Genomic DNA, 12,378 nt, shown 5'->3' on the forward strand with positions numbered 1-12,378 from the left:
ATTACATGATACCATCCGTCGAGAAGAGAGGCGTAAGGGCATCCGAATGAAGGACTGTTGGTGGACTGAATATTGGAGAGAGTAACTTAGGTTTTGTTTTGATTTTTTTTATTTCTCTTTGTAAATGGCTAAGTGCTTTATTTTAGGGTTTATTTTTGTTGTTATAAGGAGCAGTAGACGACGTCGTTTTAGGCCAACGTCAATGGTCTCAAAACGGCACCGTTTAAAGAGCCATAACCCGATGACCCGACCCGTGCACGGTTAAGATCCGCGCGTTTGGTCTTTGAGGGTTAATTGTGTGATAAATCCTTCCGTGTTGCGTTATCATTCAATTGAGTCGTATTTGTTTTTCTTAGTTTTTTTAAATTTGTCTCCGTAATTTGGACATAAATCCAATATGGTCCGCACCTAAACGCAGTGTTTTGGGATCGGGAATGTTTCTAGTTTTGGTCCTTGTATGTTCGCGTGAACTGCTCATGGGTCCTTATTTCAATCTCAATTATTTTCATTTATTTATTAGTCCTTTAATATTAATTTTATTTCAATTGTTTTTCCTTTCATTTCAGTTTGGTATAATTCATTTTTTAATTCATTTAGCATGGATCTTTTTAAAAAAATTTATATTTATTTCAAATTATTTTGATAATTTACCTTGTTTTTTTTTATTTTTGTCTAAATTATAAAATTACTATTTTAAAGTTATCATGTATATCATATTGTTTTTAAAATTTTGTATAATATTAAATTTAAATTACTCATATATTAATATGTATATATAGTTTATGTTAAAATTAGTTTTATTTTATTTTCATTATTGATTTCATGTCATATTAGGTGTATTTCTTTTGGAAAAAACCATTTTAGGTGTATATATATATTAAAAATTCCATTATGTACATATAATTTATCCTTTATATTTTATGTGTTATTTAAATTATCCTTTATTGTGCATATATTGTCAACCTTAAATGGATATTTCAGTTTTTAAAATACTTTTATTTGATCCAAACTCCTTTTTTATAATATCTATTTTAATAATCATTTATATATTCTTAGTTTTTTTCCATGTTAATTGTTTTTTTAATATTATTTCATATATTATTGTCGCATATTATTTATTTGTCTTTTGTATTATTATGTCAATTGTTATTCATCCGTGTTTGAGAATTTGGTTATATTTTGTTCTAATATGTTCCTTTCATTAGTTATATTTTATTGTGTGTTTGTTAATTTGTTTCTTAGGATTATACAATTTTCACTCATTAGTAGAATACATTATTCGTGTATATTGTCCCATATTTATAATTTCGCCTTTTGTTCACAAGTGTTGCATTGTAACTTTCAATTTTTTGTTCTAAAATCAATTATTCCATTTTATTTCAAGTCAAACCAATGCGTTTTGAGCTTGCTTTACAATTGTTTATTTGAAAATTCCCTAAAACAAATGCAATGTTTGGTGTTTGGAAATTCGGGAAAACGTGCCCTAATGTGCTGGGTTTCGATTTTTCGTTTGTCCAAAATAATCAAATATTCCTTTAGAATTTTATCCGTGTTTTCTAAATTTTAAAACAAGACAATGTTCTATGTTTGGAAATCCGAGAAATCGTGCCCTAACGTGTTGGGTTTCGGTTTTTCGTTGGACCAAATAATCGAACATCCTTTTGTAACTTTCAAATGTATGAACTTTTAGAAGTCAAGAATTGATTGTGGTTTCGAGGGTTTAAAGGATCGTGTCCTAACGTGCTGGATGTGATACTGTATTCCTTTGAAACAAGAGAATTTTGACGTCCAATTTGAGTCATTCAAATGTTTTAAAAAAAATCATATTTCAAAACATTTTTTGACATAAGGCCATTATTTAATCAATTTGGTACCAATTTTGGGTATAGCGAGGGTGCTAATCCTTCCTCGTACATAACTGGCTCCCGAACCCGTTTTCTCAAATTTCGTAGACCAAAATTGATTTAAATAGAATAAAATGTTTTATTAGGTGATCCAATCACACCTAAACAAAAAGGATTGGTGGCAATTCCACATCTCATTTTAAAATTGATTCCTGTTCTTTTCTAAAATAAAAAAATGGTTTCGACAACATTAATCCAAATACTTGTAATATTTTAATTTTTACGTTTTTTTATGTTATGTTAATATCTAATATGTGTTATATATTCAAATTATATTTTAAAATAAAATTATTAATTAAAAAACATTTCTTAAAATAATATAAATGTATTAATATCTAATTATAAATATTTAATAGTTATATTTAAATATTTAAAATATAATTTATATATTCTAATTAAATTTTTTAAATAAATAATATTAATTGCTTTAAAATATTTATAATTTATAATTATTATATTAAAAAATTAACAAGTTATAATAAATTATTTTTCTATATTCTTATTAAAATACCTTAATATTAACTAATTTGAATATTATTTAAATGTTTATTTATTACTTTATAACGCCATGTCTAAAATGAGTATTTTATTTCTCAAAGGTAGTTTTTGACAACAATACTAAATACTTAAATTTTAAACTAAAATTTTCAAAAGTAATTCTCAAAATCACTTTTTCAAAGCTTTTTTTAAAAACACTTCTCAAAAGCAATGCTAAATTAACTCTAAGAAGTCGGAGGAGTGTTTTTGCATCTAGGTTTTATTGGTTTTTAGGGTAAAAGTAAAACTTTTACATGATTTGGGTTTAATTTTAAGATAAATTCAAAGTTTTTATTCTAGCCACCTTAAACTTAGAGTAAACTAATAAAATAATCACTTTTGTTTAATTCAAGTTACATTTTAGTCACTTATGTTTGAAATGTTACGTTTTAGTCACTTACGTTATCGTATTATAACATTTTAGTTACTGAGCCGTTAATTATTGTTAACAGTGTAAATGTAAGCTGATGTGGTATATTAAATCATCATTTCAAACAAAAATTTTAGGTTAATTTATACAATCGATCTTCATATTTTATCATTTTGAGTAATTTAATTTTTTCTTTTACGTTTTTTTAAAATTTTTTATTTTTTTATTTTCCATTCTCTTCTGTTTCTCCCTCTATTTTTCCTCTCTTCTCCATTTCTTTTAATGTAGTTTTTCGATGTTTTTCATTTGTTAAAACTAGTCCCTATACTCTTTTTTTTAACAATTTAATTTTTTTCGAGTGAGGTAAGCTTGTAGACTAGTTTTAACAAATAGAAAATATAAAAAAAAACTACGATAAAAAAAAGGGAGGAAAGCAGAGGGAGAAGCAAAAGAGAATGGAAGAAAAAGAAAAGTTAAAAGAACATAAAAAAGAAAAACTAAATTGCTCAAAATGAGAAAAAAATAGGGATCAATTGTAAAATTTAACCTAAATTTTTTATTTAAAATGATAATTTAATTTGTCACGTCAGACTTCAGTTTATCATTATATTATTAACAACAATTAATGATTTAGTGATTAAAATATTATAAGACGATAACGTAAGTTATTAAAATATAACATTTCAAATATAAATGATTAATATATAACTTGAGACAAATAAAAATAATTATTTTGATATTCTACCCTTAAACTTATAATTATTTTAGAAAGCATGTGCAGGATATGAAAGAGTTGAAAAAGTTGTAAAGATAAATTATTTGGGTTGAAAATTGGAGATTTTGCGTCTGAAATGATGGGTTTGGCGGTGAGAATGGAAGAAGCATTACAGTGGTTGAAGATGTGTTTCATTTAATTTTTTACTTATATATTTTTAAGAATTTTTAAATATATATTTTAAGGGTCGGCAAGAATATTTTTTACGATTTTTTTTATAATTTTTAAAGTATTTTTTATTATTATAATTTTTACTATTTTTTATAATTTTAATATTAAATGCCACAACTGCACAAGCAATAGTGAGGTGTCATGCCACCACGAGCAAATATGTTAACAATTAGTTGACTAACAGATTCTGCTAATTCTGGTTTTATTTAAAAAGAAAAAAGTAACTTTGTAGGTGAGAATGAGAAAAAAATTAAGGGATAAATTGAAAAAACCCAAAAATATTAAGGGTGAATTTTATAATTACATCTTTATAATTATATCATATTTAAAGGATTAAATATAACTTTTCATAAAGGTTTTTAGAGAGGCTTTTGCCATCTTCGACATTGCCCTTGTAACAAAGTTAATATTTTTAAAGATTTTATTATTTTACAGATAAAATCTCTTTTTATTTGAAGTTAAAATACAAATGAAAAATATAATTTTCATTTTTTTAAATAATAATTACTAATTTTGTTAAAATTTAACATTTAAAAATAAAATTAATTTATTTAATAGTAGAAGATGTTATTTAATTTTGGTTCACACATATGTTATCTGTTTGGAAACAAACTTTGTGTTGAACTTATTACTGAAATTAGAGGTGCTCATGGGTCAGGTTGGGTTAAAATTTAAATCTAAACATGATATAAATATATTTTATACTTGCCCAAGCTCGGCCATGTCCAGAATATGAGCCTAAAAGTTTGTTCAACCCCGTCCATATTTGCAAAAGACTAATCCAAGCCCATTTAGACCCACCTATATTATTTTTTAAAATATTTATATTATATTATTTTAATATTTAATAAATTTATACATTTTTATTTATTAAAATTTTTTATATAGTCATATTAAATTATTTTTAATATTTACATTAGAGTAGTATTATATATTTAATATAAATTTATTTTTTTAGTTTGTTCTAAATTACATGATATATATATATATATAAATAACATAATATAAAGTATTATAAACTTTAAAACAGGTCAAGCTTAAGCCTTGAATATTTAAGTTCGAGCTTGATCTATATTTTAAATAGACCTAATTTTTTTTGCTCAAGCTCATTTTTCGAGCCTAATATTTTTATCAAAACCCCTTTAAATTTCGAATAGGCCTTCGAGCCTGAACAAATAGCCTAACACATATATAATTGAGATGGTAAGTCCCAACATTGGTTAAATGAAATGAATATGTTGAGCCCATCAATTTCGCCAAGGAAAGAAATGGCAGATTTCTTGCACAGTAACTCTAATAAAGATAGTAATGGGTCCAATTTCTCTTTCCATGACATCCTCGAAAGGTAGTCCAATTGAAGGACTTCTAAAAGGTCCCAAACTCAGATCCTTGAAAACTGAAATTTCTCTGCAGCTGTTGGGATTTTTATGACTTCCATACATAAAACATATTTGTATTTCCCAATTTCTCTCACTTTGATTATTAACATGGTGTAATCCTAGTTAGAACAAAGGGAAATAGAGTCACAAAATTCAGAAATTCTTATTCACAGTCTACACTAGAGCCTGAAAACAGGAAAAATCAATCATTTTCTACCCTTGTTAGAACATATTTTTAATTGTACAAAATACCCACCCCTTCCCTTTTGATTAGTCTATATATCTCTTTATGTACATACATGATACATCTGTTAGTCAGTAGGATGATACTCTAATGTGTAGTCCATTTGGTGCTTCAACTCTTGGAAATTTCATCAATTTTTCTGCCCCAACTTCTTCCCATCTGCACTCACAAATAAAGGGATTTCATTTTCTCTTTCTTTTAATGGCTTTTAGAATGATTTAATGCTAAATATTTAAATTACCTGTATCTAGTTACAAAATAGTGAAGGAAAGTAGAAATTTCTGCAATTCCAAGTTCCTTTCCTGGACATTGCCTGGTGCCTCCTCCAAATATCAAGAAATAATTTTGAGATTCCAAGCCCTTGTCCTGTATTCATCAATCATTTTAAATTTCATGGAATTTTTTTTTTAAAAGAAATTGATGGAAAAATTAGGGGTCACTAACCATCCATCTCCATGGATTGAAGGCTAATGGATCTGGATATAGGAATGGATCATAGTTTATTTCTCTTGTATAAACATAAATTCTCCAGCCTTTAGGAATCACATACCCTGAAAGGAAGATGAGTCATTGGTGAAAATTCAATCATTTCACAAATTATAATAAAAAAAATTAAGAGAATGAATCTTCCAGGGAATTGCCTAGCTGGATTGGTAGGTATGCCATTGTAAATCATGATAGGGTAAGGTCCACCAAAGGAAGATGATCTCACCTCCTTTACATCTTATTTTCCATTCTTTCTTTTTTTATAAAAAACCTTGAGATTCAATGTTAATAAAAACTTAAACAATGTAAGTGGTTTAAGGGAAACTTTTTATTTATTTATTTATTTTTTTGGGTTTTAAAAGAGCAGCTAACTGCAAACTGAGCTTCTTGAGGCCATAAAATTGATGTTAGAAAAGTAAGAATTAAAAAGAATATTTCAATATATTTATGGATCCCACTTTTTGAATATTTTAATGTTGAGCTCACCATTTAGTTCCATTTCTTGAGTAGTTTTCCTCAAAACTCCATTAACAATTGTAGCTAATCTTGATGTCTCAAAAATCACCTGCATAGCCCACAAAATCATTGAACCTTTTTCTTTGTAAAGTGTTCGTTTTTTCTTTTTGAATAAAAAAATTTGCAAAGTGCTTACTGCTCTTGTAAATCTCATTGACTTAAGATCATTCCATTCAATTGGTTCATCTGCCCTTTTTCTTTCTCTTATTCCCATATGTTCTTTCTGGTGGGAAAAAGAACAGTCAATCAAAACCAGAGACAAAAAAAAAAAAAAGAAAAGAAAAGAACCAGTGATAGTAAAGAGGTCAAAGTTGGAAGGAAAATGTGAACATACTCTTAGCTCTTCAAGAACTGTTGGATGATCATGGAGATACTTGACAGCCATCATTGATGTAGTGGAAACAGTCTCATAACCAGAATACAAGATTGTGATTATTTGGTCAATGATCTCATCATCACTTAGTTTATGTCGATTACTGTCATCATTTCTCATCAAGTGCCCAAGCATGTCCTTGTGGGATTCTTCACTATCTCTTCTCTTTTCTATCAGTTGTCCCAATATCTTCAAAATGTTCTGTCTTGCCTGCAACATAAACATGCTGCTTGCTTCAGACTGTAAAACATGGAACTGCAATGACAAGAAAATGATATATGAGTTGCTTGTCAAATTACCTGGAATCCTCGACGATAATTGGTACCAGGGAGATCAATAGGAAGTGATAAGGTGCCTAAAACCAGTTTAAAGAACTCAGGCATGAATTGTTGAGCTACTGAACTGGATTCAGCACTGGCGATTTGCTTGAGTGATGATAAAAAGGCCATCTGTAAGGAAAGCAGATTAGAAACAGAGGAAAGCATGAAAAGCTTTGAATGTGATATTAACATATACAAATACAAAAACAGACCTCTTTGGTCTTGTCTTGGATGTTAATGACTTGGTTGTCCCAATTAGAGAGGAAAGCTCTCATGAATTCATCGATTTTGGGAAAAAGTTGTTGTCTGATCATAGTGGGGCTAATGAGGGCAAGGAGGGCTCCTCTCATTTGCTTATGGGTGGAGCCATGGACGGCTGCAATATTGCATTTTCCCAAGATATCAAGCATGGACTGTGGGTATCCAGGAACAAGCCCCTTGGCTTCATTCATTAGTATGTATCTGTTCAGCTCTGGATCCATGGAAACAACTGTAGGACATCCTAGAATATGGGATTTGAAGAAGCTGCCATACCTGCTTTTGTAATAAACAAACAAATTATATTAAAAACCAAACTAGTGTTTTTCATAAATTACCTGAATGATTTACTGTTTGGAAGCTAAATTTACAAGAAAACCCTCTTGCAACTGTTTTTAAGTGACAACAACCATGACATAGTGAAATAAAAACATCATTTACTTCCATAAAAGGAAAAAGGAGAAAGCAAAGAGGAAGCTATTTTATCAACCAGCTTTCAAATCGAGGACAGACAAGCAAGAAATAACAAAGATTTGGGGGTTTCAAATCACCTTGCTCTTTGGTTTTTCATGAAGTTAGGGCCTTGTTTGAGAAACTCAGTGGTTTCCCCGAAGACAGGCCAACCCATAGTACCAGGGGGCAGACCTTTCTTCCTGTATCTCATCTCGTTCCATCTCAAAACTGCAGTGCACATACACAGCACCATTACAAACACCCCAACAATCACCATTAAAACACCCATTGTTTCTCCCAAGAAGCTCTCTAAATGGTTAAAGGGGCTTCTTCCTCCTAACTCTAAACGAGCTCATGGGTATATATATATATATATATACGACCCCTACCTCTATGGTCACAAGTCATTGAAAGATATAGGCCAAACCATGCAGCTCACTAGGAAGGGACCCTACCCTTAAAAGACCTCAAAAGTAATCAGCAGTCCAATAAAAATTAATAGATATGCTTTTACTAAGCTAACCCCTCTTAATTAACTAATTATAGATTTGAATCTTAAAACTCTTTCACACTTAACTATGATTTTTTTAAAATAAATTGCAGACTAAGACACGATTCATTCTTCAAGATTTTGAGCATGAATGCTTGTTTGATAGTCAAGGTCAGAGATACCATCATCGATACAGTAACCATATAATTTCTTTAATTTCACAGGTCAAAATAAAAATCTAACAAATATTCAGCTTTAGTTTTATTTTTTTAATTTCTTATTCAGAATAAATCAAACCAACTTTCTGCTCCAATATCTAATTTTTGTAATTTAAATATATATAATAATTTTTTTTAATGATGAAAAAAGGTTTCTATAAAGAAATGATTTGGATATTAGTGGTATGAAAGCTAGATAAATGAAAAAAGAAACATAGTTAGGAAGTGTTTGAAGGGGCACATGCAGACCACCCTATTGGACCTAAAATTAAGTTAAAATAATTTTTTTTAAAAAAATAAAGCACACTTCCAAAGCCCAGTCCTTCACATGTCTGTCAATGAGATCTGCTCATGGAATTACAAAATAACAAAAGAAGATGCATAATACCATATAAAAATAATCACAAATTATGTGTCAAAATTTATGTAATATACATTATTAACTCTATAATATTTTAAATATGATACAACAGGTACATGGATTGTTCATCAAGTGAATAGGGGAGCTTTGATTTCATTTCCAACTGCAAGTTTATGGCACTGTATTTCCCAGAAAACTATAATATTGTGATGTTTATCTAATGCACTTTCAATTTGATATTCATTTCCAACTCCTTCTATTTTCAGGTTTTCTTTTTCAACAAAGATGAAACTTGAAACCGATACGATTTTCGATGAGATCACATGAACAATTAGCAACTATTATTATTATTATTATAAGATTTTCGGAATAAGATAAATTAATATGAGTTGTACATCGAATTTATCAGACAGTTTGCATACACTTATTAATGTCAGTCAATGATGTAACAACGACGAATGACGCGAATGAAGACGTTCCGACATGGTGACATGTTTCCCATAAACACTGAGTTTCTTCTCCTAATTAAACTCTGCTATCTTTTCCCAATTAAACTCTAATTACTTCAGAGATATTTTAGTCGTTTTAGACCTTTAAACTTAACTATGGGTCTTGTATCCCTGTTTCAATAAGACAATTAAAGATGTAGTACTATAGGGCTTTTCTTTTGGGGGTGACAAGCTGTAATAGTAGATGAGCTTTTGTGAGAGTTTTCGTGGTGATTGTGGAAAGAAATTTGTAACCCTTTCGGGTTTACTCAATGAGAGTTAGGGCTTTATTTTAGAGGTTTGAGTTTGTATGTTTAGTATGTTTAAGTTTATTTTATCCATAACGTATTCTTGTTTGTTTATTCAAGTAGTGAAAAGTCGAAGCCTCATTTGCTTGTAGTTTTTATCCTCTTCGAAAGAGTTTTTCACGTAAAATTTGTGTTCAATCTTTTCTATTTCATTATTTATACATGTTTATCTCTAACAATTAGTTTAAAAAATTGTTTGAATTTAATATTTTTAAGGTTAAATATGTAGAGCGTGATACTAATAATTAAAATAATATCCAAATATAACCCATATTATAAAACTTAAATTTGTGGATGAATAAGAAAAAATTTATATGACCGACCTATTATCGTTTTTTATCTTTTAAAGTTTCATATATAATAGTTACAACGTGTGTAAGTAGTGCAATAGTAATAAAAAAACAAGAAGAAGAAAGCAACAAATATTTGTCAGGATTAAAAAAACTCTGAATTTCAGTATCAAGAATTAATATTAATAATTATATATCATTCAACAATCTTTTCATTAACCTTAGTAAACATCTTTGGCTATTAGTAGGAGAAAAAAAGATTAGGGTTATCCAAATTTCAACTTACATCATAAAATATTTTATCATTATTCGGTTGTACAAATTAAAATATAGTTTAAAAAATATGAACAATCTCTAAGAAAATCTAAAATTAAAACAAATAACTATTTTAAATAATTCTTTTAAAAATTTTAATTGTTTCAAGTTCAATTTTTGTTTAATTAGTTTATATATAAAATATTTCCTTTTATTAACTCAAAGATAGGAGCAAATGGTGGTACATGGGCAAGTGTGCAGCTACAATGGTCCTTTGGCTGTTGAAAAGTGCTGAGTATAAAAGTCCCTTTGGCTTTAATTAGTACTTAATGCCTCCTGCCAATGATCCAGCCGAGGTTAGTATCAGCCACATTACAGAATATATATGGGGTTAATTCCATCATAGGTCTCTCAATTATGGTCTAATTTTAAATTAGTCTTTAATATTTTTAAATATTTTAATTGATTCATCAAAATATTAATATTAATTCAATTAAATTATTTTGTCAGCATGGTTTGTCAAGTTGAGTGTTAAATATCAACTCCAGTATGATGTGAAGCATATTAGAAATGTGTAAATAAAATTTTAGATATATTTCTATTTAATGCGTGAATAATTTGGATCTTACATGTTATAAAAAATACACGTCGTTAAAATTTAATAAGATTATTTCATTTTTTAACAAGTCAAATCTCAATTATTCATGTGATAGGCATACACATATTAAATTTTGATTAATTTATTTTAAATATACTCCACATCAAATTTGATCAAACACTTAAAGTTTTAAATTTTTAATCGAATTTGATCATATAAATATTTGAGAGAAATTTTAATCACTACTCTAAACATGTGTAACTTATTTTTATCTCTTAGAATAATATCATTAAACTAAATGCTTATTTTTATTAAGGTTAAATTGTACTATTGGTTTTTGTACTATAAATAAGTTGTAGATTTAGTTTTTGATATTTTTATTATTTTATTTTTCTAATTTTGAAATTTCATTCTTAATCAAATAGCAGTTGTTAAATGCATTACGTTATTTCCACAAATACTCAAGAAAAAGCCAATTAATGGATTTAATAGATGTTGCTTAAGTCAAAATTTAAATTTTAGAAATTTAAAAAAGTATAGAGACTAAGAATAATAGGACCAAACTCAAACATGGTAAGACTAGAGACTCACACATCTCAATTGTGTATAATAGACTTGAACCTAGGTACTTAAAACCCAAGACTTTCACCTTAAGCAACAAATCAAGATATCATTAGCAATTATATTTATATTATTTAATATTAAAATCAATATTATTATTTTTAACGTCCTGAATTTCTCTACCTTGGTAAAATTTTGCTTTTTAACCTTGTTTTAACAACTTTCGCGATGGTTTAAGGTAAGTGCGCAATCAAACCTATTGAGAATCATTATTGGAGAACTTCATCAATATAGAGAAACAAGATATTGAACACAAACTTGTACTTCGAGATAATTAAAGGGGGGATTTGGTTTTGTGCATTGTTGATGCGATGGGGTCTATTGAATGATTTTGACAATGCCAATTGGTTGACCAAATTTTACCGTCAGAGTGACTAGATGGTGGTGGGTTAAGATTAGCGGTGGAGTCATTTTTTTTGAGACGGCTCGGAATCAAATTGTAGAATTTTATGAGAGTTAAAATATAATTTTATCATTTTAATACCTTATATCTTTCTAACTTTTAAAAAATTAAATTAAAATTTTATCATTTTGGGGACCAAAGTATAATTTTAGCATTTACCAATTTACAATTATATAAATTTTAAAGGGTTAATTTTTTTTTTAATTTTAGGAGGGTAGGGTCTATGCTAACCCCTTTTTGTCGCACTTAATTAAGATGCGGTGATTGACAATTTATCAAAGTGATGCATTTCTAATTAATTTTTTTATGCTTTCACTATAGTGATTACTATCAACACTAAATCTTTCCTGTATTAGGTTATTTTTGAAGAGGGTGAAATTTATGTTGTAATCTATAATAATTTATTCTTTATCTATAGTTTATACCATGGTTGTATATTAACCCTCGTTATGATTCTTAACAATGTAATTTATTTTAATTAAAAAATTCAAAATAATTTTTAAATAATTTTAAAAATAGTTAACAGGTTATTAGTATAATGAAAATGATTTGTAAATGTT

The 12,378-nt window shown here is 28.0% G+C and overlaps 1 protein-coding gene across 1 annotated transcript; it reads right to left on the minus strand.

Annotated features, from left to right (window-relative positions):
- Positions 1 to 5,275: 5,275 nt before the first annotated feature.
- Positions 5,276 to 8,225, minus strand: LOC107910165 (cytochrome P450 85A). The gene is made up of 9 exons (XM_016837969.2): positions 7,885 to 8,225; positions 7,288 to 7,609; positions 7,055 to 7,204; positions 6,717 to 6,965; positions 6,519 to 6,605; positions 6,353 to 6,431; positions 5,825 to 5,931; positions 5,622 to 5,746; positions 5,276 to 5,539 (listed from the first exon to the last, which is right to left on the minus strand). The coding sequence occupies exons 1-9, from the start codon at positions 8,073 to 8,075 to the stop codon at positions 5,452 to 5,454; spliced, it is 1,398 nt and encodes a 465-aa protein (XP_016693458.1). The 5' UTR covers positions 8,076 to 8,225; the 3' UTR covers positions 5,276 to 5,451.
- Positions 8,226 to 12,378: the final 4,153 nt, after the last annotated feature.

This window comes from Gossypium hirsutum, chromosome A07 (genome assembly GCF_007990345.1).
Source record: "Gossypium hirsutum isolate 1008001.06 chromosome A07, Gossypium_hirsutum_v2.1, whole genome shotgun sequence".
NCBI lineage: Eukaryota > Viridiplantae > Streptophyta > Magnoliopsida > Malvales > Malvaceae > Gossypium > Gossypium hirsutum.